Source organism: Bubalus kerabau, chromosome 4 (genome assembly GCF_029407905.1).
Source record: "Bubalus kerabau isolate K-KA32 ecotype Philippines breed swamp buffalo chromosome 4, PCC_UOA_SB_1v2, whole genome shotgun sequence".
In the NCBI taxonomy this organism is placed as follows: domain Eukaryota; kingdom Metazoa; phylum Chordata; class Mammalia; order Artiodactyla; family Bovidae; genus Bubalus; species Bubalus kerabau.
In genome coordinates this window covers 15,995,640-16,018,556 of record NC_073627.1, presented here as the reverse complement: position 1 = coordinate 16,018,556, position 22,917 = coordinate 15,995,640, and the positions used below count along the sequence as shown (strand labels likewise).

The 22,917-nt window shown below is 53.3% G+C and overlaps 1 protein-coding gene across 1 annotated transcript in view; it reads right to left on the bottom strand.

Annotated features, from left to right (window-relative positions):
- Window positions 1-22,404, bottom strand: part of SCN4A (sodium voltage-gated channel alpha subunit 4) — a 52,552-nt gene extending 30,148 nt beyond the window's left edge. The window contains exons 1-6 of the mRNA XM_055575528.1: window positions 22,122-22,404; window positions 2,831-3,492; window positions 2,624-2,741; window positions 2,384-2,474; window positions 1,991-2,119; window positions 1,422-1,513 (exon numbers count right to left, since the gene is read on the bottom strand). Of these exons, the coding sequence (XP_055431503.1) occupies window positions 1,422-1,513; window positions 1,991-2,119; window positions 2,384-2,474; window positions 2,624-2,741; window positions 2,831-3,103 (703 nt within the window). The 5' untranslated portion in view covers window positions 3,104-3,492; window positions 22,122-22,404. The remainder of the gene's footprint in view (window positions 1-1,421; window positions 1,514-1,990; window positions 2,120-2,383; window positions 2,475-2,623; window positions 2,742-2,830; window positions 3,493-22,121) is intronic.
- Between the last annotated feature and the right edge of the window lie 513 nt (window positions 22,405-22,917).

The following is a 22,917-nucleotide window of genomic DNA, read 5'->3' as shown; positions in this document are numbered from 1 at the left end:
ATAGCCAGATTGTGTGGAATTTCAGGCTCAGATTCCATAATTTATGAAAGAACCATAATTCCTTCCTTGGGCCTAATCAGGGTGTCTCTCACTTCAATATTTATTTCCTTTTCTTATCCTGGTATGAAGACAGATGCTCAGCAGCTTCATCATCAAAGCCCTACGGGCTCTGAGGATGCAGAAGTGTGCAGTGAGGGCAGGTATTGTGGCCTCGACTCAGTGGCTAACTCCGTGTTGCCTTCTCTCTGGGGGTCCCTCCTTCCTCAGCTGCAATTCACAAGGGCTTTGGACTAGAGAAAACTAAGGTACTTCCTGGCATTAAGACAACTTCCCTGTCTCCCAGAGCCTGTTCTCCATGCCTTTCAGATCATCTTTCTCTCCTTTTGGAGAAGGAAATGGCAACCCACTCCAGTATTCTTGCCTAGAGAATTCCATGGACAGATGAGCCTGGCTGGCTACAGTCCATGGAGTTGCAAAGAGTTGGACATGGCTAAGTGACTACACTTCTCTCCTTTAATGAACCTTCTCCAGTTTCTTCACATGCTTTTTTGAGGGTCTGGATGATCCAGATTCTATTTATTTCATGCTTTTCTCGACACATTACTTTGGAACTGCCTTGGCCTCATGGCTCAGTGGGTATGTGGTGTGTTCATTGTTGAGCTCTCAGGATGTGGACTTTCCATCACTGAGTCCCTCTGTGTGTCTCAGCTGGAGTGCTCTGCTCTACCCAGTCTGTTTATTTTATTTACAACATGAACCCTATGCCAGGGCTTCCCTGGTAGCTCAGTTGGTAAAGAATTCCCTACAATGCGGGGGACTCAGGTTCGATCCCTGGGTGGGGAAGATCCCCTGGAGAAGGAGATGGCAACCCACTCCAGTGTTCTTGCCTGGAGAATCCCATGGACAGAGAAACCTGGTGGGCTACAGTCCATGGGGTTGCCAAGAGTCGGACATGACTTAGGGATTAAACCACCACCACCTCCCAGTGCCAGCCATGGCTCTAAGCACCTTATTGCTATCAAGGCTTTGAATTCTCATAATAACTGAGTGAGCGGTACTGTCATTGTTCCCAGTTTACCGATATGGAAACTGAAGCAGACAGGGTAGCTGTTTAACCAAGGTCAAAGTCAGGAAGTGGTAGAGATGGGAGTTGAACCCAGGCAGTCTGGCTCCAGAGTCTGTGCTCTAACCACCTTACTATGCTGCCTCTCAAAGCCCATCCTCCCACTTGGGGCCTCTTCTTCTCCCTGTAGACACACTGGACCCCCAACTCTGTGTCCAGGCTTTGATGTGGGTGCTATGCCACCTGGGATGGTTATGACCCTGGGTCAGGCTCCCAGAACTTGAGTGCCCCGTTCTAGGCATGGGTGAGGGGGCAGGCCAGCTGGCCCAGGCAGAGGGTCCCTGCTCCTCCCCTGTACCTGGGATGACCGTGATGGTTTTCAGGGCCCGCAGCACCCGGAAGGTTCTCAGCGCTGAGATGTTGCCCAAGTCCACAAATTCCGTCAGGTACCTGGGTGGGGGTTGGGGGCAAGGGCTGTGTCAGAGCCAAGGGGTGGGTAATGGGGCAGAACGAGCCCCAGAACGAGGATTCCCAAGGAATCCTTGTATTTGGGGTTACCGTGGAGATGCAAGGGGACAGGTCAGGGACCACAGGCTCCTACTGGGGCCTGAGAGGTGGGAAAGACACTGCAGGGGCTTTGCTGAGACGTGGGGGAGTGGCAAGGGTAGCCCAGCTCTCCCAGTGGGTGGGGGCCTGGGGGCCAGGTCGTATGTACTGTGTGGGGGGCACCCAGATGGACAGCCTCCAAGTCAGACCCGGAGAGTGACAGGTCCTGGAAAGGTGCAGCCCACTGTCTGCATGCCGGACCACAGCCCTGCAGCCCAGCCTCGGAGGGTCACCCAGCCCACTCAGCTGCCCTCTCCAAGGCCTGGCCCCCTCCCTTCCCTCGCATCAGCCTCCAGACGCCCCCCAGGGGCCCCTGCTCACGCCATCATGATGACGCTGAAGTCCAGCCAATTCCAGGGATCCCGGAGGAATGTGAAGTCATCGATGCAGAAGCCTCGGGCCAGGATCTTGATGAGGGACTCGAAGGTGTAGATCCCTGTGAAGGTGTACCTGGCGGGGAGAGGGCAGGCCAGGGCCAGGCGTGTCACACCTGGGCCAGGATGTGGGTGGCAGAGGCAGGCCTCCTGGGAGGGAGGGCCCAGGGGGCTGAGGACATGGGTGAGAGTGGCGGTGTGTGCCACTCTGGGGACTTAGGGCGCTGATGGAGTGACAGGGACAGTGTTTGTCCCCCTGGAACACAGAGCAATGGTCACTTGGGGCATCTTCCCAGCGGAGACACTAGGGAACCAGGAGAAGTGGGGGCGGGGCACTTACTCCACATGCTTGGACCAGGAAGGCGGGTCACTCATGGTCATGAACACACAGTTGGTCAGGATGGTGATCATAATGAACATGCTGAACAGCGTTGGGGGGAGGGTCAAGGAAAGTGAGGGAGCAGGTGGGGAGGAGAGGAGGACAGAGGGCCTCCTCACCCAGAGCGCCACGTTCTTGCCCATCCCTGACCCCTGCCTGCCTTTCCCCGCCCCTGCGCTTGCCCCACTCCGCCAGGATATGAGTGGATGAGCACCTTGATGGCGCAGCGTCTGACGATGCTGAAGGGGCTCAGGATGTAGAGAGCAGGAGTGGCTGAGAAGCGGAAGATGGACTTGCCCTTGTTGAGCACGATGAAGGTCTGCGGCAGGGAGAGAGCTGTGAGGCCTGGGACAGGCAGACGGATGGATCAGGGACCGATAGGTGGAGGGAGGCCTCCCCGGTGCGGACCTTCTTGTCGCTGTAGTAGGGATCCAGATCCTCCAGGGGGATGCCGATGACCTCCGGTGGGGGGTCCCCATAGATGAGCGGCAGGTTCTTGCCAGCCTCCATGTCGCTGCGCGGCTTCTGCTCGGTTTCCTCGATCTCCATCTGCTTGTTCTGCAGCTGCCGGGCCTCCTCCTCCAACACCCGGCGCTCTATGGCTGCCAGGGACTCCCGGGTGAAGGGGCGTAGGCTCTCAGGGCCCAGAGGCACCACCGTGGGCAGAGACGCCTTGGCCATCTTCGCATCCTGGGCTCAGGGGCCAGCAGGGCGGCGGGCAGCTGGGGCAGCTGTAGCGTGCAGCCCCCGGGGTGCTGGGCGGCCACCCCGCCCTGGGCCTGCGGTCCCGCTACTCACCTCCCGCCTGCCCTGGGGCCAGGGCGGGCAGGTTGGCGCTGTCAGAACTGGAGGGTGTGCCTGTGGGTGCTGCTATTGCACAAATGCTGGACACAGAGCATCACCCCCCCACCCCGAGCCCTGCACCACACTCGCCCCAGCAGGGGGTTGGCTCCCCTCTGTACTGACAGAAAACCAACCAGGTCTTCTTCTCCCTTGGGAACTTGTGGCCAACGCCCCCGTGCCTTCAACTGCCTCCTGGGCCCGAGTTCTGGAAACTGTGTGGCTTCAGCCTACGGGGAACAGAGAAAACCACAGCTGGCTATAGCCCCGTGACCTCGACCCTGCAGTGAGGCAGAAAGGAATCGGATATGAGGGCAGACCCAGAGGATGGGCCGAGGTGAGGGCCCCGGCGGGGTCAGCCTAAAGCAGGAATGGCAAATGGATTTCATCTTGAGGGCTGATGTGGATCAGCTGCTCTTAGCTGCCTGGAGATGAGGGCAAAGACCATGTGGGCTGGAGACAGACTCGGTGTAAGGAGACTGCTGGGATTGATTAGTGATGTCTGCCTGGGGCATGAAGGAGGAGAGTGCGTGTACCTGCCACTATTCACCATATCTTGCCTGGAGGGAGGAGACAAGGAAGATGTGTGAACATGTAGCGCCTCGTCCTGAGCTTTGGGGAGGTGTGATGCTGGATGGGGAGCAGGAAGAAGGAAGATTCCTAGGCTCTAGAGATAGTCCCAATAGCTTCCTCCTCCACGACCCATGGGATCTAACCTATGGGCAGGGAGGGGGAACTGGAGCAAGAAAATGCAAGGTGTGTGTGGGGGGCCACGTCAGGAGAGTCTGCAGGTGTTAACATGGAAGAGCAGGACACACGGGTAAGGTCCTGGGGAGAAAGAGACGGACAGTTTCAATGGTGGGGGCAGGACCGGAGCTCCCAGGGACTGCTTTTGGCTGGTGGTCCCTGTATGAACTGGGCGGATAGAGGGGCCTTGGAGGCCCATAAGAGCTACACACTGTGTCTCCTGGCCAGTCCCTTGGTTGCTACTACTCCCCTCCTCCCCCAAAGCCTTCTTGAGCCTGTTCTTTGTGGAACTTATGGCAAAGGCCCTGGGGAATGACCCACATCAGGAGACGGACGCAGGGACATCCCAGCCACCTGGTCACACACAGCCTTCCCAAGGCCCCCATGGACAGAGGCCCCAAAGATACCCAGGGCTACACCGGAGGGCAGCTCTGTCACAGTGGGCCCAGACGCCCGAGCAGTGCCCAGGCCAGTGCGGGCACTTCCTCAGGCTTGGTCAACAGGTGGGGAGGGCGGCCCGGGGAGCGGCCGGAACCATTGGGCAGAACAGGCCACACCCCCCTGCCTGACTGCCCAGCTGCTCCCTCCCATCACCCGGGGAGTCGTGTTTCCACGGGGATGACTTTGCTCATTCCTGCCCACCCCATCCCTCAGCTGCTCATCGGCCCTGTCGTGTGCGTGGGAGTGTGTGTGCACGGACACACACGTGTGCACTCGTGCACACACAGAAGTGCGCACACCCAGCTTGAAACCCCTCCTCACACTGACCCCACAATTGTACCCACCACTTGCCACACACCTTCTCTCCTTCATCCCCATCACTGGTCTCACTGTCCGAACAGAAGACATTGACCTGCCAGGTGGCTCTGAAGAGGCCATGGCCGATGAGCACCCTCCCGGTTCATGGGCTCCGCTTGGCACAATTCTCTGGTCTGATGCTGCCCCCTCCCTCCTTCACAGGAGCCCAAGTGAAGGAGATCAAACCAATCAATCCTAAAGGGAATCAACCCTGAATATTCATCGGAAGGACTGATGCTGAAGCTGAAGCTCTAGTACTTTTGTCACCTGATGGGAAGAGCTGACTGGAAAAGACCCTGATGCTGGGAAAGGTTAAGGGCAGGAGGAGAAGAGGGCAACAGAGAGTGAGATGGTTGGATGGGCACCAACTCAATGGACATGAGTTTGAGCAAACTCCAGGAGACAGTGAAGGATAGGGAAGCCTGGTGTGCTGTAGTTCATGGGGTCACAAAGAGTCAGACACAACAGAGACTGAACAACAACATCAAAGTGGGATGACAGAAAACCAGAGACAAACTGTCCAACCTGGGCCCCAGCACCGGTGGAAACTGCTGGCCAGAGTCACCAGAGCCCCCAGCAGTCAGACCTGGTGGTCTCTGCGCAGCTGACCCTCCCTCAAGCATCTCCCGGCCATAGCCTCTCCTTCTTTTTAAATATTTATTTATTTTTGCCTGGTGTTTTGAAATATTTGTTTGCGTGGCATGCACAGTCTTTACTTGTGGCATGTGGGATCTAGTTTCCCATGCGTGCATGCTCAGTTGCTCAGTCATATCTGACTCATTGCAACCCTATGGACTGTAGCCTGTCAGGCTCCTCTGTCCATGGGATTCTCCAGGCAAGAATATTGGAGTGGGTCGCCATTTCCTCCTTCAGGGGCTCTTCCTGACCCAGGGATCGAACCCATGTCTCCTACGTCTCCTGCATTGGCAGGTGGATTCTTCACCATTGAGCCGCCTGGGAAGCCCTGACCAGGGATCGAACCTAGGCCCCCTGCATTGGGAGTGCTGAGCCTTAGCCACTGGACCAGCAGGGAAGTCCCCATAGCCTTTGTTCTTGAGAGAAGAGTGCGGCCTCCCCATCAGGCCGCTCTCTCTACATCTGCTCTGTGAGCTCTTTCTTCCTGCCCCTGGAAGATGCTGCTTCTCCAAGGCCTGGTCTGCAGCCCTGTTTTTGGTTTTGTTTTTCACAGCAGGCACCTCTCCCTGTGCCCTTCTCCTCTGCTCTGGGAACAATCACCATCCCCCTCCTTTCATGGTTTCTGTTCACACTCTCTGCAGTGGCCCCAAGACAGGTCAGGTCACGGCTCCTCTTCTTGTATAGCCTTCACAGCTCTTAGGTCAATGGTGACTCATGCCCTGCTTGTGTGATGGGTGTCTGTCTCCCCTACCAGAATCCTCAGAGACCAGGGCTTGGGGTCACCCTGAACTGGTGCCTGGCACATTGGTACGGGACCCACAGCTGGCACAGCTAGCCTGGCACTTCCTCCTGCTGGCCCCTAGCTGGCCCCCAGTGGACTCCTCATCCCTCCCTTTGGAATTTGCACTTGGTCCTAAATTCCCTGCTTCCTCCTCCCCTCTTCACCAGCCCTGGAGCCACTTAGCATCTGGTTGCTGTGTTATATGAGTGGGTGGATGCCCTCCTTGGCTAGGCCAGTGGAGGCAACGGTTTTGGTTGGTGATGGCCAAAATCATCCCAGTGGCACATCTGGTCAGTTCCCAACCTTGCCGAGGCTCCCTCCAGCACCCACCTGTCTCTCCATCCTGCAGGGGGTGCTTCATCACCCCTCACCTGCTGCATTCAAACAGCCTCCCATCTGCCTCCCTGCCTCCCACCTGGCTCTCCTCCAATCCACCATCCCCATTTCTTTTTTTTTTTTTATTATTTTTATTTATTTGGCTGCACTGGGTCTTAGTTGCAGTGTGAGGGATCTTTAGCTGTGGCATGTGGGATCTAGTTCCCTGACCAGGGATCGAACCCGGGCCCCCTGCATTGGGAGAGTGGAGTCTTAACCATGGACCACCAGGGAAGTCTCTACCCCCATTTCTAAAGTCATAAATCTGTTCAGGTCACCCTCTGCTTAATCCTTCGCTGGATTAATAACGCATCCATAACCAACAAGGGCCTGCTATAAAGCACAGGGAACTCTGCTTAATGTTATGTGGCAGCCTGGATGGAACAGGAGTTTGGGGAAGAATGGATACATGTACATGTATGGCTGAGTCCATTTCCTGTTCACCTGAAACTATCATAACATTGTTAATCGGCTAGACCCCAATGCATAATAAAAAATTTATTTAAAAAGTGCGTCTGCATTCCTCTATGGCTCCCAGGCCCTCCATGATCCGATTCCTGCCTTGCCACCCAGCCCTTCTCTACACGCACCCACCCTCTGGTCATGTTACTTCCATTTTCACAAATGGGCCACACAATTTTTCACTGAAGCCCGTGCCTCCTGAAGCACTCCTTCTTTTTGTCACCCTGGAAAGCTTTAATTTGTCCTTCCAGGCTCAACCTACACACGAACCACCACCTCCAGGAAGCCTTCCCTGGTAACCCTGGCTGAGTGGATTTCTCCTTTGGATCACCTGTGTGCCTGATGCTGAAGAAGAGTTTATCAAATGAATGAATGAATGAGAGGGCTCTTCCACCTGAGTTATTTCTCCTTTGAGCCCACTCTGAACTAAAATCCGGAACAGAAACTGGATCTCCTCTGATATGGCTGCTTTGAGCACTCCCCTCCACCACCTCCTACTACTCAGCTCAAGTGCTGGGTTGTGTAATCCTTGAGCTTCTCCTTGTTTTCTGCCCTTGACCCTGAGATTCCTCCCTCTCTATCAGCCCCTCAGACTTCACCTCCCTCCTCTTCCAGCCTCAGTTACAAGAGCCATCATAATCCCTCCTTGAAAATACTGTTGGGGGACCAAAGATTCTATGCTTGGAATCCTTCCAGACTTCTCCCTGTGTACCTTTTCATCTGGCTCTTCATTTTTACCCTTTATTATCCTTTATAATAAAATGCTTTTGAATTGTGGCTTTGGAGAAGACTTTTGAGAGTCCCTTGGATGGCAAGAAAATCAAACCAGTCAATCCTAAAGGAAATCAACCCTGAATATGCACTGGAAGAACTGATGCTGAAGCTGAAACTCAAATACTTTGGCCACTTGATGCGAAGAGCTGACTCATTGGAAAAGATTGAGGGCAGGAGGAGAAGGGGGCAACAGAGGACAAGATGGTTGGATGCCATCATTGCCTCAATGGACATGAGTTTGAGCAAACCGGGAGACAGTGAAGGACAGGGAAGCCTGGTGCACTGCAGTCCATGGGGTTGCAAAGAGCTGGACGTGACTTAGCGACTGAACAATTAAATGCTTACACTATAATAGTAAAAAATATTCCCTTGGGGGCTTCCCTGGCAGTCCAGTTTTTAAAAGGAAGAAAGAAAAGCAAATACCCTTAAGGATAGCCTTCTCTCTACCCCTCACCAGCGGGAACCTTCATCTACCTGGTAGCCCAGCTGTGCTCTGCCGGAGTCAGGGCCCTGAGCTGCTGGGTGCTACTGCTACCAAGGCAGGACCTGGCTGGGTTCACATTGCCTTTGTGATTATAAGCTCCAGGTTTTCCCTGAGTGCCACCCTCTAAGTATAGGTTTCCCTGTGAGTCTCACTTTTCTTCTTTTTGAGAACCATTTCGTGCTTTCTCTTCTTTCCTCCAACTGTCCCCTCCCCATCCTCCCCACAATGCTCCCAGCTGATGACTTGGTCTCAGTCTTCACACACAGGATCCATGACACACAGTCAAACCGATAGACCTAGCCTCACTGCCCGCCCCTTCCTCCTCCATCCTACCAACAGAAGAAGAGGCAAGACCAGGACTTCCACTTCGGCTTGGGCCCCTCACTCCACTTGTCTTCCAAAGGGCCTCCTCCTTTATGTATCTTCGCCTTCTCCCACCACCAGCCCCTCCCTCTCAGTGACCAGGCTTTCCCATCTTCAAAATAATGGTAGCGGTGACAAAAAGCACCCTCCTGCCTCCACGCCTCCCTTCCTTCTTTTTAAAGAGATATTTTATTTTTATTGATTTATCTGGCTGCACCGGATCTTAGCTGAGGCACAAGGATCTTCAATCTTCATTGTGGCAGGTGGAATTTTTTTTTTTTTTTTAGTTGTGGCATGCAGGATCTTAGAGTCATGGCATGTGAGATCTAATTCCCTGACCAGGGATGGAACCAACCCAGGTCCCCTGCATTGGGAGTATGGAGTCTTAGCTGCTGGACCCCAAGGAACTCTCACCTCCCTTCACTCTCGCTCTATTTTTCTGCCTCTCTTCATGGACAAACTTCTTGGAAAGTGTCTACACCAGCTGTCTTTACTTCCTTACCTTTTATTCCCTCTCCAAAACACTCCAACCTGGCGTGTGTCACCTCCCACACTCCACGGAAGTGGCTTTTGTCAAGTCACTAGCAGTCTCGATGCTGCCAAGTCTGCTGCACACGTTTCTGTCTTCACCTCCCTCAACCTCTTAGAAACATTCAACCCAGTTGGCCGTGGCCCGCTTCTGGGCAGGCTCTACCCGCTCAGCCTCCATGACAGCTCACCCATGCTTTACTTCCTGCCTCTCTGGCTGTTCCTTCTCAATGACCTTTGTGTTTGTCCCTCTTCCTCGCCCCAGGGCTCTGTCTGGGTCTGGATGGCATCATTCCTATGACTGTAGATTGTGTTGTTATAGGAGTATGGTAACTCTCTCCTCTGAACTCTAGACTGAAATACTCAACTGGCTACTGGACCCCACCATGTGGATAATAATAGGCAAGCAACCAATAGCATCTGGAATGAAACAGTTGCCCAGGGACCTGCTTATAGCACAGACAACTCTGCTCAATAATATGTAACAACCTAATGGGAAAAGAATTTGAAAAAGAAGAGATACATGTATATGTATAACTGAATCACTTTGCTGTACACCCTAAACTAATGTAACATTGAAAATCAAGTGTGTTGTTGCTGTTTAGTCCCCAAGTCCTGTCTGACACTTTTTGCAACTCCATGGACTATAGCTTGCCGGGCTCCTCTGTCCATGGGATTTCCCAGGGAAGAATACTGGAGTGGGTTGCCATTTACTTCTCCAGCAGATCCTCTGACCCAGGGATCGACCCCTCATCTCCTGTATTGGCAGGCGGATTCTTTACCACTGAGCCATTAGGGAAGCCCCGAATCAACTATACTCCAATATAAAATAAAAAGATAACAGAAATATATTCTCAAAACAAACAGATAATCCAATAAAAAATGGGCAGAAGATCTAAATAGACATTTCTCCAAAGAAGATATACAGATGACCAAAATGCACATGAAGAAGTATTCAACATTGCTAAAAAGTCTAGATAATTAATTCTGGAGAGGATGTGGAGAAAAAGGTACCCTACTACACTGTTGGTGGGAATGTAAACTGGTACAGCCACTATGGAGAACAGGTTTCACTCCCGAAAGGGGTTACGGTCAACTATTAAGCTTCAGGACACAGCCCACAAAAGACCGCCCACATTTCTGATATCAACCGCAAGGTTAGGTTTCTCAAGGTCACTGTCTTTTTCACCCTCTTCCTCAACCCAGGAGATGGTACCACCATCCATCCAAGCCTCAAATTTGCTCAAATCAAAAGCTGAGACGTCTTTGTGAATTCTTCTTCTCCCTCATCTCTATATTCGGCCTGTCCAAAGTTCTATTAATATCATCTCCAAAATACATACAACCTCTGTTTCCCCTCACCCACCCCGGTCCGTATCACAACATTTTTTTGCAATAGCTGCCTGCTTTTGTCCCTGCCCTCTCCAAACCAGTCTAGTAAAGCAGTGGGTGCTGGTTTATGTAAACATTAAAAAAAATATTTTATTTATTTATCTGTGCCAGGTCTTAGTTGCGGCATGCAGGATCTTCTATCTTCGTTGTGGCAGGATCATCAGTGGTGGCCTGTGGGATCTAGCTCCCTGACCAGAAATCAAATCTGGGCCCCCTGCCTTGAGAACATAGGATCTTAGCCAGTGGATCACCAGGGAGGTCCCAGCAGGTACTGTTTTAAAAATAAGAAACTAATCATATTGTTTCTCCTGCTTAAATTTCTCCAGTAATGTCCTATTATGCTTAGAATAAAACCTAAACTTCTTTCAGTGGCCTCCAAGGCCCTGGTGATCCAGCCCCTATCTATACCTCTTCACCTTTGTCTGCTGATCTGTTCTCCCTGCCCACTCTGCCCCCGTCCTTCTGGCCTCCTTCCAGCTTCTTGACCACTGAACTCACATCTGCCTTTGGACCTTTGCTCTCTCTGGAGCTCTTGTCTCCTATCTCTTCACATGGCTCTTCCTGCTCACTTTCCCATCAAGCCTCTAATGTCCCTTCTCCAAGAGGATTTCTCCTCCTCATCTTTCTGTCCTAGTCCCTTGTACTTTCCATGATGATGTATTTTCCTTGACATTATTTATCATAATTCATAATCACTTGTTTATTGGCCTAATTTATTTGTCTATCTCCTTCAACAGACCAAAATGCCAAGAGAGCAGGAACTCTGTCTGTCCAGATCACCACGGCTGGTCCCAGGCCTGGGCACTTGGCAGACACTCAGTGAGTGGATGAGGCCTTGGATATAGATCTTTCTGGGAATAAGATGGATTCTGAAAGGTTTCATTCATCCATCCACCCACCCATCCATCCATCCACCCACTCTCCATCCATCTACCCATCCATCCATCCATCTACCCACCCATCCATCCATTCATTCTGTTCATAAGTCAGAAGCTGAGCTAGCCCTGAGTAGGACACAAAGATGCACCAGCTATGCATCCCTCCTTCCAAGAGTTGATAGCTGGGGAGACATGGGCACAGAAGCTGTGATATGAGGAGACAGAGATGTCCTCCCTAAAGAAGGGAGCAGAAACTAACACAATATTATAAAGCAATTATATTCCAATAAAGATAAATAAATAAAGAAGGGAGTTGACTGTGCTACGGGAGTTCGGGTGGCTGAGTGGGGACTTCCAGACCAGGGAAAGTAAAGATGTGCCTTTTCAGTTGAGTCACAAAGGATGAAGGAGTTATGGATGCAGGGAAGTGAAAAGGAAGGACACTCTAGGAAGAAGGGACAGCCAGAGCAAATGCAGAAGCAGGACCTAGGGAGCTACCCTGTGTCAGTCTTTGGAGGGTTTGGAATCTGTTTATGGGCTTTTAAAAAAAAATTATTTATTTCTGTTTGCACTGGGTGTTTGTTGCTGTGTGGGCTTTTCTCTAGCTGTTGAGTGGGGCCTACTCTCTAGTTGCAGTGAGCAGGCTTCTCGTTGCGGTGGCTTCTCTTGTTGTGGAACATGGGCTCTAGGGCATGTGGGCTTCAGTAGTTGTAGCTCATGGGCTCAGTAGTTGCAGCTCCTGGGCTCTAGAGCACAGGTTCAGTAGTTGTGGGAGCATGGGCTTAGTTGCCTCGTGGCATGTGGGATCTTCCTAGAGCAGGGATTGAACCCATGTCTCCTGCATTGACTGGGGGATTCTTTACCATTGAGCCACCAGGGAATCCCTGTTAATGGGCCTTGAGGAAGGGGGCTGGGCAGCTAGGCCAGGGCCTTGAAGACCACATCTGGGAGTCTGGATTTCATCCCCCTGGTTTGGAAAGCCCCTCCCAGGGGTGCTGGGTTGCTTACATTGGCCAGTGTCTAGGTGCCCCCTGCTCACCCTAAGGGTATGTCTAGAACAGAATGACAAGCTGTGCTGTTTGCAGTGGCCCCAGTGAAGAATGAAAAGACATCTGGGGTGTACACACGGCGACTTTCTGGCAGGGACAAGCACTGATAATGTCCCATGTCAGTGGGTTGGGTGTCTTGCAGGCAGATCACCACATGGCCCCTCAAGTCCAGCCTGGAGTAAAGGGAGCCATGTGACAGCTCAAACCCTCCTTCCACCAGCCACAGGATCAGTCTCTGGCCTCAGAGATGTGGTGTTTGAGGGCCTGGGGGAACCTCTTCCCATGGAAAATTTTTTAATATTTATTTCAATTTTTTTTTTTTTTTTTTTTTGGCTGTGCCAGGTCTTAGTTGCAGCACTCGGCCTCTCTGATCTTTGTTGCTGCTTTAGTTGCAACATGTGGGATCTAGTTCCCTGACCAGGGATCGAACCTGTGTCCCCTGCATTGGGAGTGTGGAGTCTTAGCCACTGGACCGTCAGGCAGTGCCCCTCCCCTCCCCCCCACCACTGAATTTAAGAATGTTAGATTTGCAAGGACCAGAGACATGGAGTCCAACTCCCTCATTCTGCAGATGGGGAAACTGAGGCCTTGAAAGGAGCAGTAACTCCATACTCCCCAGACCACACATTTATTCCTTTAACAAACATGTTCTGAGCATCCACTCTATGCAGGGCTCTGTTTGGGGAGCCAGGGATACAGGAGTGGCAAAGTCCCTGTCCTCACTGAGCTTGCATTCCCGAGGGAGAAGGCAGATAATAAATAGGGAAGCAAATAAGATAATTTTAGAGAATGATAAATGAAAGGCTCAGCCAAGACTAAAACCCTGTTCCGTGGGCACCAGAACTCAGTTAGGAAGTGAGAAGCTCCGTCGGAAACTGCGTCAAAACGGAAGTTTGGGCGCAAGTCGGGGTTGAAGTCTTGGGAATCTGGAGGCAAGGGGTGTGAAAGGAAGGGTCGGGAGTCAGGGAGCCAGGCTAGGGCCAGCTGTCCCTGGGCAGGGAGCCGAGGGGGAGGACGCTGGAGGGTGAGGCAGCTCTTATCTGGGGCGTGTCCAGCCCGGCATTGTCTCCCTCTGTGGGGCTGCCAGATCGGAACACCCAATTCCAGATACAGTCTGACCGCAAAGAGACAGGCCTTTTCTCCTTGGCCTGGACACCCATTGTGTTCATTCATCCCAAGATGGCATTTACATTTTCAGCAGCCCACCTACAAGGGGAGTTTACAGACACCCCTGGAGTTTTCATCATGAACTGTGGCCACATCAGAGTTTCACCATCCTGTAATTATGCAACTGACTTTTCTCTTTTAAATCCAGGTGGAGCTCAACAAAATATTAGCAAATCAAATCCAACAGCATATAAAAAGGACTATACTCTACAACCAAAGGGGATTTACCCCAGGTATGCAGCACAGATTCAACACTAGAAAATCAGTTAATTTTTATAATTATTTATTCATTTGTCTCTGCTGGGTTTTAGTTGCAGAGTGCCAGATCATTTTTTTTTTTTTTTTTTTTAGCTGTGGCATGTGGGTTCTAGTTTCCTGACCAGGGATGGAACTGGGCTGCCTGCATTGGGAGCACAGAGTCTTAGACACTGTGCTAAGAAAATTAGCACAGGAAAGTTCCAAAAATCAATTAATGTTAATCTGTCATATCAACAGGCTGAAGAAAAATCCTATGGTCATATCAATGAATATAGAAAATGAATTTGACAAAATCCAACACCCATTCATGATAAAAGCTCTCAGCAAACTAGGAATAGAAGAGAACTTCCTCAACCTGATAGAGAACATTTTCCTGAAAAATCCTGCAGCTGACATAGTACTTAATGGTGAGAAACTGGAACTTTTCCCACTAAGATCAGGAACAAGGAAAGGATGTCACCTCTCTCCACTCCTTTTCAATAGCATACTGAAGTTCTAGCTAATGTAATAAGACAAGAAAAGGAAATGAAAGTTACACTGATCAGGAAGGAAGGAATAAAATTGTCTTTGTTAACAGATGACATGATTGTCTTTGTACAAAACCCAAAAGAATCAGCTAAAAACAAGCAAACAAACCCCCTCTTGGAACTAATAATGATTATAGCAGAGTTTCAGGATGTAAGGTTAATATAAATTCAGGTGGTGTTCAGTCACTAAGTCACATCTGACTCTTTTGTGACCCCATGGACTGTAGGGCCACCAGGCTCGTCTGTCCATGCGATTTTCCAGGCAAGAATACTGGAATGGGTTGCAATTTCCTTCTCCAAGGGATCTTCCCAACCCAGGGATTGAACCCATGTCTCCTGCATTGGCAGGAAGATTCTTTACCACTCAGCCACCTGGGAAGCCCAAATTCGGGTGTAGGATTTTCCATCTATCTCCACTTAAGTGCACCTCTTGACCTGCAATCTTTTGTAATATCTTGATTCTCCCACTCAAGACCAATCCCTCACAGCTGAGTGCCTATGATCCTAATTGTCCCAAATAATTGGCCAAACAAAACTCATGACAGACATCCCCACCTCCTGCCACTATATGCTTCTAGAACTTTCTCTCTTGGGACACCAAGCTTCCAGTGAGGGTCCTTCAAACCACCTAGCTGCACTGAAATGGCCTGAAACCCCTCAAGGAGCCTCAGCCATGCCCTGCCAGCTTGGTAACAGTTGCTGTGGGAAACCTCCGGAAGACTGAGAATGGATGAGACCTGCCCCTCACAGCCTTCCCGTTCACTCTAGGGCACATTTCCCAGGATGCAGAGATGGTGGATGACTTGCTGGCCTTGGTCAGTCACCATCTCTCTTGCCAACCAAGCATGCCCTTCGTCTCTAGTAAAGCCGCAGTCCAGGCTCAGGCTGTTTCTCTCTGGATTGAGAGCAAAATTACCCTGCTTCTGCTGCTGCTGCTGCTAAGTTGCTTTAGTCATGTCCGTCTCTGTACGACCCCATAGACGGCAGCCCACCAGGCTCCCCTGCCCCTGGGATTCTCCAGGCAAGAACACTGGAGTGGGTTGCCATCTCCTTCTCCAATGCATGAAAGTGAAAGTGAAAGTGAAGTTGCTCAGTTGTGTCCAACTCTTCGCAACCCCATGGACTGTAGCCTACCAGGCTCCTCCGCCCATGGGATTTTCCAGGCAAGAGTACTGGAGTGGGTTGCCATTGCCTTCTCCAAAATTACCCAGAGCTGCAGCCAACCCTCAAGCTTCACCTGCAGTGAGGGCTCAGACTCAGGACTTTCTGGGAGGCTGAAACAGATCAAACTTTCTCTGTCCTGGCCAAAGACAGCACCGGGCATCCTGGTGGCCTGCTTCCCAAATTCCTGCATTTCTGCTGTGGCCCAGCACCAAGAATGCAAAATGGATCTCTACCTCCCATCCCCCTAGTTGTAAATCTCAAATCATAGCTTTTTCTCAGCCGGGGCAGGCTAGGGGTAGGGATAGGAAGGGGGTAGCTGTGTTGTTTCTCTGCCAGCACTTAGAGCCTCGGCCTTGGCAGGCCAGGGGCCTGGAGGAAGTCACTCCAGATGGTCCTCCCCTCTGGTCTGACACTCTCTGTGGAGGAAATCTGCTCCAAGAGGTCTTGGAGGGCAGCCTGGAGCCAAATGCAGAAACCTCTGGACACTCAGGAGCTATGAGAGTTCTGGAAACCTTCAGGGTCACACAGTGGGGGGATGGGGAGGGGTTACCCTGGACAAGGGGTGGGCTAACGCTGATGACACTTTCCAGTTGGGGCTCACTGGGTTGAAATAAGCCTCCCTTTGATTTAACCAGCCTGATGATTTGTCCTGCCTACGGGGAAAGAATGATTGTAATGTGGCCACATTTATTTTCCACTTACTGTTTGCCTCGAGATGGGGCTCCCAGGAATGGGTTTTCCCTCCCAAGTGAAGTGAAAGTTGCTCAGTTGTGTCTGACTCTTTGCGACCCCATGAAGTCCATGGAATTCTCCAGACCAAATTCTGGAGAGGGTCGCCTTTCCCTTCTCCAGGGGACCTTCCCAACCCAGGGATCAAACCCAGGGCTCCAGCATTGCAGGCAGGTTCTTTACCAGCTGAGCCACAAGGGAAGCCCAAGAATACTGGATGGGTAGCCTATCCCTTCTCCAGTGGATCTTCCCAACCTGGGAATCAAACCAGGGTCTCCTACATATGAGGGAAGCCCCTCCTCTCCCAAGACTGAGCCTTAAATCAAAAGAATTGATCTTATCTCAAGGTGTAAATTCCAGGCCTCATCAGCATCGGCTCGAGGAAGATTCTATTAGGAGTGGGAATGCATTGGTTCCTCTGACCCCCAAACCTCAGTGCATTCACCTGTTATCCTGACATGTGTGGGCCTGAGAGATGGAGGCCCAATATATTTCATTGAAGTAGAGTTGACTTAGTGTTTCAGATGCCCAGCAAGGTGATTCAGTTATAATATACACCTATCATTTCCCAGATTATTTTCCGTTATAGGTTTTTACAAGATATTGACTATAGTTCCCTGTGCTAGACAGTAAAGCTTTGTTGCTTGTTGTATATCTATTTTTTAAAATTAGAAATCTAGCACTGAGAATTATTTCTTGATCGAGAGCAGCCATCCGTACGTTCATTTGGTGTTTAACGCATGCCAGGCCCTGTTTCAAGTGCTTCACATTCATCATCCCAGCGACTAAGAGGTGCAGCCAGGATTCGAATGTGGCTCTCGGAGGGGCCAAATCCACGTGCCTGCTACCACAAACACAACCTCCTTCTGGCTCGCCCAGTGGGGGATGGTGCTCGGCCGGCTGCCCTCCCCCAGCCCAGGGCACGCCCAGGTTGCAGTCCCCTCCAGTTTCCCCCTGGGCTGGCCTGAGCCTCACCTGTCTGTCCTCTTCAAAGGACAGACCAGAGTCCTCGGGCCAAGCCCCTGAAAGGCGTGGGCTGGGGTGGGCATCTGGCAAGCCCTGGCAGGCCCCAGGCTCAGGCTTCCTGGGGCCTCGAGTTGGGAGTTGGGAGTGGTGGGGATTAAGGGCCCCCACCTGTAGTTTGGTAAAGAGCCTTTGTCGAGGTCTGGTTTTTCATTTGCACCAATCAACTCTAAAATACCCTCCCAACTTCCTCAGCAGCCAGCTTGCTCCTACACAGACACACCCAACACACACAACACACACACACACACACTCGCTCACTCCCTCGTTGCTTCTATGAGTCATTTCCCAGCTGCTCCAAGGGGTGGGGAGGCTAATTAGTTCCACCCAAGCCTGGGGCTTCCTGCCCTCTGCTAGCTCTCTCAAAGGTGCCCCCAAGCATGGTGATGGGGGCTCCATGGATGGTCCCCCTCCAAATTGTGTGTGCACAGCCTTGTCTACACACATGTCCACAGTCACCTTGCCCATCCTCAGGCAGACTCACCCCTGCACACCGGGCTGCCTCCCCTCACCCTGCGGGCTCCCACCTAGGTCAGCCCCTGGAGCTGCCAGCCTCTGTTCTTCTCTCTGCCACGCACTCTCCCCACTCCCAGACCATGGCTGCCAGGCCTTTTTTCTGCCTTAGGTCTACCCAGAGGGTGAGAAGAGGATGGTTCAAAACTGATTCTGAGCCTGGAGAGTTCCAGGGCCAATCTGTCCCCGCTTCCCTCCATCAACCCCTAACCATCTGGGTAGCATGGGCTTTGACCCCTTTCACCCCACATATGGGCTCTAGGTCCCTGCTGGGCTCAGGGAATTGGACGAAGAGCGCTAGGAAAAGCGGCCCGCAGAACCTGAGCCTATAACCTAAACCCCCAAGGGGTGTCCCCCCCCTTCATCAGCTTGGCTTTAGCCACTCAGAGAATTTGGTTCAACCCCAGAAACTGTTCCAGGGATGTTTTCTCACCAGTGACCCCGTGGAAGATCCTTCTCCCAAATTAGGCCAATCAAGAACTTAACAAGCCTCAAAAAAGATAAGAGTCACCTGCAGCTCTTACTAAAATGGGAGGCTGGGGTAGGGGGAAGCTCAGCTTTGTCCTTTACTCTCACGGCGCTTAAGGCAATACCTGTAAACCACAGACTCTCATGAGGGGAGCTCTGCTGTTGGTATGATAAAAGCGTCTCTTGGTAGGAAAAAACCCACCTCCTCCCAGGTATGTAGGGTACCCAGAGCTGAACAGGTCTAATGCTTCCTACCAGGCACCCCCAACTTGTAGCTTCTTCTCCCCTTCTGTTACTCCCAACCCCCCAACAACGAGACATTTATTTCAGAGTCATAACCTGATAACAAGCGCAATAATGAATTCCTGGTTAACACTTTTATACTTGCCAAGCACTATGCTGGGCATTTCACATGCAGTGAGCTCATGTAATCCTGACATGATCCTATTGTTATTATTCCATTTGGCAGATGAGGAAACGGAGGTACAGAGAGGATAAGGAAGTTGCCAGGTGTTATTTATATAGTAAATTGGGGCTGGAAACCTGACCCCTGGGGCTCTCGGAAGAGACCCTGGCTCTGAACCACTAAGGTATATCATCACCCCAGTGTCTAAACTGGGCCATGACCTTCTAGCCCCTGTAGGGGTGGAGGAGGGGCTGGCACCTGGTTTCACAAACCAGTTCAAAAACAGAGTGGGGTCTGGTGACTCTTGTGGGTTTTGCACTGTGCATTTCTGCTAGGCCTCCCAGCAGAGGGCAGGGAGGCCTGCGGTGGGCAGGGGGCAGCCTGCCCTTTGAGGGGCACCATGGCTCCCCTGCCATCCCTACTGCCCAGTGGGCTCCTTGAGCTCCTCCCACTCCTCTGGCTGTCCCATGCCCTGCCGCCCCTCCCGCCACACACACACACAAGGGCTGTTGACTGAAAACTGCAGGGAATAAAAATAGCTGTGCTGACGAGGCAGAATGGGGGCCAGAGCACATGAAAGGCCTGGGGCTGGGGTGGCGGAGGCGGAGAGACCCTGGGATTCCCCAGCCCCATGAACACCTTCCAATGGCGCCGTGGGGAGCCCGGGCCCGTTCCTGCCTCTGCAGAGTTGGGGACCCCTAGGGATGCAACCGGGGACCCACTGCCCCCAGGGTCTCGGGGGAGAGCTCTGCCCCAGGGAGTAGGGGCCGTGGCTACTGTGGACAGAGCCCTGGCCCCTCACAAGCCGTGTGCCCTAGGTAAGTGACAGGGCCCTCTGAACCTGAGCCTTCCCTCTAAGAGGACTCGAGGGACAGAGGTCTGTGTAATGTGGACTGGGGCTGCTGACACCCCCTCCTCCTCCCCCGCCTTCTCTCTACCTGCTCTCCGAGGCCCCTGGGCTCACATCTTTCATGTCCCTTCTGTGCATCTATCCTATCACCTGGAGAGAGTGAGCCCTCCCACTCTGGTCTGGAGGGTCCAATCCCTTCTCTCCTCTCTGCCTTGCCTCCCCTGGGAGCCTTCTCTAAACCCACCCCTTCCTGCCATCACCCATGCTTTTCTCTGTTCTGGTGGACAGAGGTGCCCCCAAAGGCAGGGACTTTGTCAGGACCACCTCCAGCATCTGGCCAGGAGTTCAATGCCTTCAGCATCAGCTTCAGGGCTTCTCCTCCTTTGGGCCTGGGTGGGTCAGGGCAGGGAAGCTGGCTTGGCAGACTTTGACACTCAGGCCAGTCTAGAGCTGGAGGCGACCCTGAGTCCTGAGCCTCCACCCTATGCGGGTCCCGATGCAAAAATGACAAGGAAGCCAGGCAGGGATGGGACCACCTAGGAAGGATGCTTAAGTACCTTCCTCAAACCCCTCCCATCCCCTGAGAGCTGCCAGGAATGAAGATGGGGGTGGGCCTTGGGTTATGTCTGGGCTCCTGCATCATCCCACACAGGGGACGTGGCTCCAAATCCTAGTGCAGTGGCTATAATCATCCACACCACTGGCCACGAGCAGGGGACTAGGGATGTCCCTGGAAGAAGCTGGAGGGTTCTGGGAGAACCAGCCCTCTGACACCTGCCCCCAACCCCAGCTCTGCACACCTGGGTTCAGTCACTGCCACCACAGACGAGTGACAACACTCACCTCTGGTTCCGCCCCAACTTCTGTCAGCCTCCTCCCCTCTCCAGACTAGACAGACATGGAAACGTCTCTAGCTGCCCTCCCCGAGCTGGCTCATCTTTAGGGGCCGAATTAAATGGCCTTCAAGCCTTCCCAGGTGGCTCAGCGGTAAAGTACCTGCCTCCAATGCAGGAGATACAGGAGACGCAGGTTTGATCCCTGGGTTGGGAAGATCCCCTGGAGGAAGGCATCGCAACCTATTCTAGTATTCTTGCCTGGAGGATCCCATGGACAGAGGAACCTGGTGGGCTACAGTCCATGGGGTCACAAAGAGTCGGACAAGACTGAGCAACAATTACATCATGTCAAGGCTCCCCTGGGCTCTAGCCTTCCTGGGCTCTGGGGCAGACGCCTGCAGCAGGCAGTATAAATCGGAGGCGGACCTGTCTAGTCTCCACCTGGAAAGCCATCTCCCCACAGGGGGGTGTCACAAGCTCTCATCAGGACCTGGCCCCCTGCCCTGACCCCATGCCCTGAGCAGGGTGAGGGGCATTGGGACACAGTACTTAACGGGGCGCAGTGGGAAGGGGCTCAGGCCCCCCTGCCCCTACCAGTACATTCTTGGAAGCCTCCCATCCCACCCCCCTCCCCAGGCCTTCTACATGCAGCATCTTCGATCTTTTGAGCAAACTCCTCCAACACACACAAAACAAACCTCCCTTCAGCTCCATGAGCTTCCAAAAACACCTTCTCCCGTCTCTGCTCAGGCCGTCAGGCCTTCTCGGCCAGCCCCTGCCCACGCTCCCTCCCAGGGTCCTGGGTGCCCAGCTCTGCCAGCGAAGGCGGGGGGCTGTGCTCTGCCCTGGCACCATACCCCTGCCTCCCTGACCTCCAACCCCCTCACCCCAGCTCCAGTCTCCTTCTGAGTCCCCCAGAGACCCTTCAGTGCGGCGGACCCATGTGGGATGCCCCTCACCCTGGACTTTCTGGCTCCCTATCCCCACAACCCCTCCACTAAGAGGAGCTGCTCCTCTGCCCACCTCCTCCTCGGTTTCTCCAGGAGAGGAGCCCCAGTGTGCCCCTGGGCAGGGAGAGGCAGGGGCAGTGGGCAGAGCCTGGCTGGCCTCTCAGCCCGAGATGTGTCCTCTGCTGGCATCTCGCAGATTCCTGTTCCAGCAGAGCAAAGGAGCCGCCGCCACCCCCCAGCCGGCCTCCCGCTCTCCTCCCCGCCGCCAGCCCTGCCTTCTGGGCCACTGCGATCAGGCCGAGCCGAGTCACTGCTCTGGGCCCTCCACCCTCCTCCCCTGAGAAACTCAGTCCTGTCTCTGTCCCTTGGGTCACCCCGTCCGGAGCCGAGCCTTAGCCCCTGGGCCGTCTGTGATCAGGACGACGACCCTGGCTGAGGGCAGGGCCGGCTGGCCAGACAGGGGCACAGGCCGACGGGAAGAGGCAAGCACAGGGATCCGGCCGGGGTCATGGCACAAGGACCTCAGGCAGGGTGGCCGCGGAGCGGGGCCCGGCGTGGGCAGGAGGACAGTGGTTCCCGGAGCAAAGTGGTGACTTCCTCGGAGCCAGGCTGGGCTGGGGGCCAGGGCTCCAGGCCCCTGGGGTGGCCTGCCCTCGGGGTGCCCGGCCCAGCGGGGCTCAGGGCGGGGGCGCGGTACTCACTGTTGGACGGGAGCAGAAGAGCCCGGAGCGGCGTGCCCACCTCGGGCTGGGGCTGGGACTCTGGGGGACTTGGCCGGGGGGCCGGCCGGCGGGGACAGCTGCTGCCGCTGATGTCACAGGGTCATGAGTGAAACCTGAGGACCCGGCCAATCTTCAGGTGGGAGCCTGGGCCGCGCTTGCCTCACGGGTGCCCGGGGCTCGGCTTGGGACTGCCTGGGCTGGGGGGCCGCTGACCCGGAGCGTGACACACTCAACACGTTCGTCCACTCTCTCTCACACACACACACGCACACACGCCCACTGGGGCATGCGTCTGAGGCCACAGGCTCATTCTCATACAGGACTCTCCTTTCACACTCGTTCCCAGAAGCACTCCCAGGGCACACACTGGCTGGCACAGTCTACACACTCACGGCTGCGTTCCCCGCTGCCCACTGTCACACTTATACATGCTCAGCCGAACATGTAAACTATACCCTTCACACAGTCACACAAATGCTTCCACTGCGTGTCACACTTATTCAAATGCATACCCGCTAGTCCCATAGACACACTCCCATGCTCACAGCAGGTTTGTGCACAAATGTGTATTATTACACGCATGCAGCCACATGCACTCTCCTGCCCAGGTGAGCACAGATGTTGCATATTCTAGACACTACAGTTGTATTAAGTGTGTACACATACCACTGTCATGCTGATGCATTTGGGCATTTCAGGCATGTTATTTATATCCGGGCGTTTGTCTGTGCCCACGTAACATGCTTCCATTCCCATGTACATAGGACCACCTATA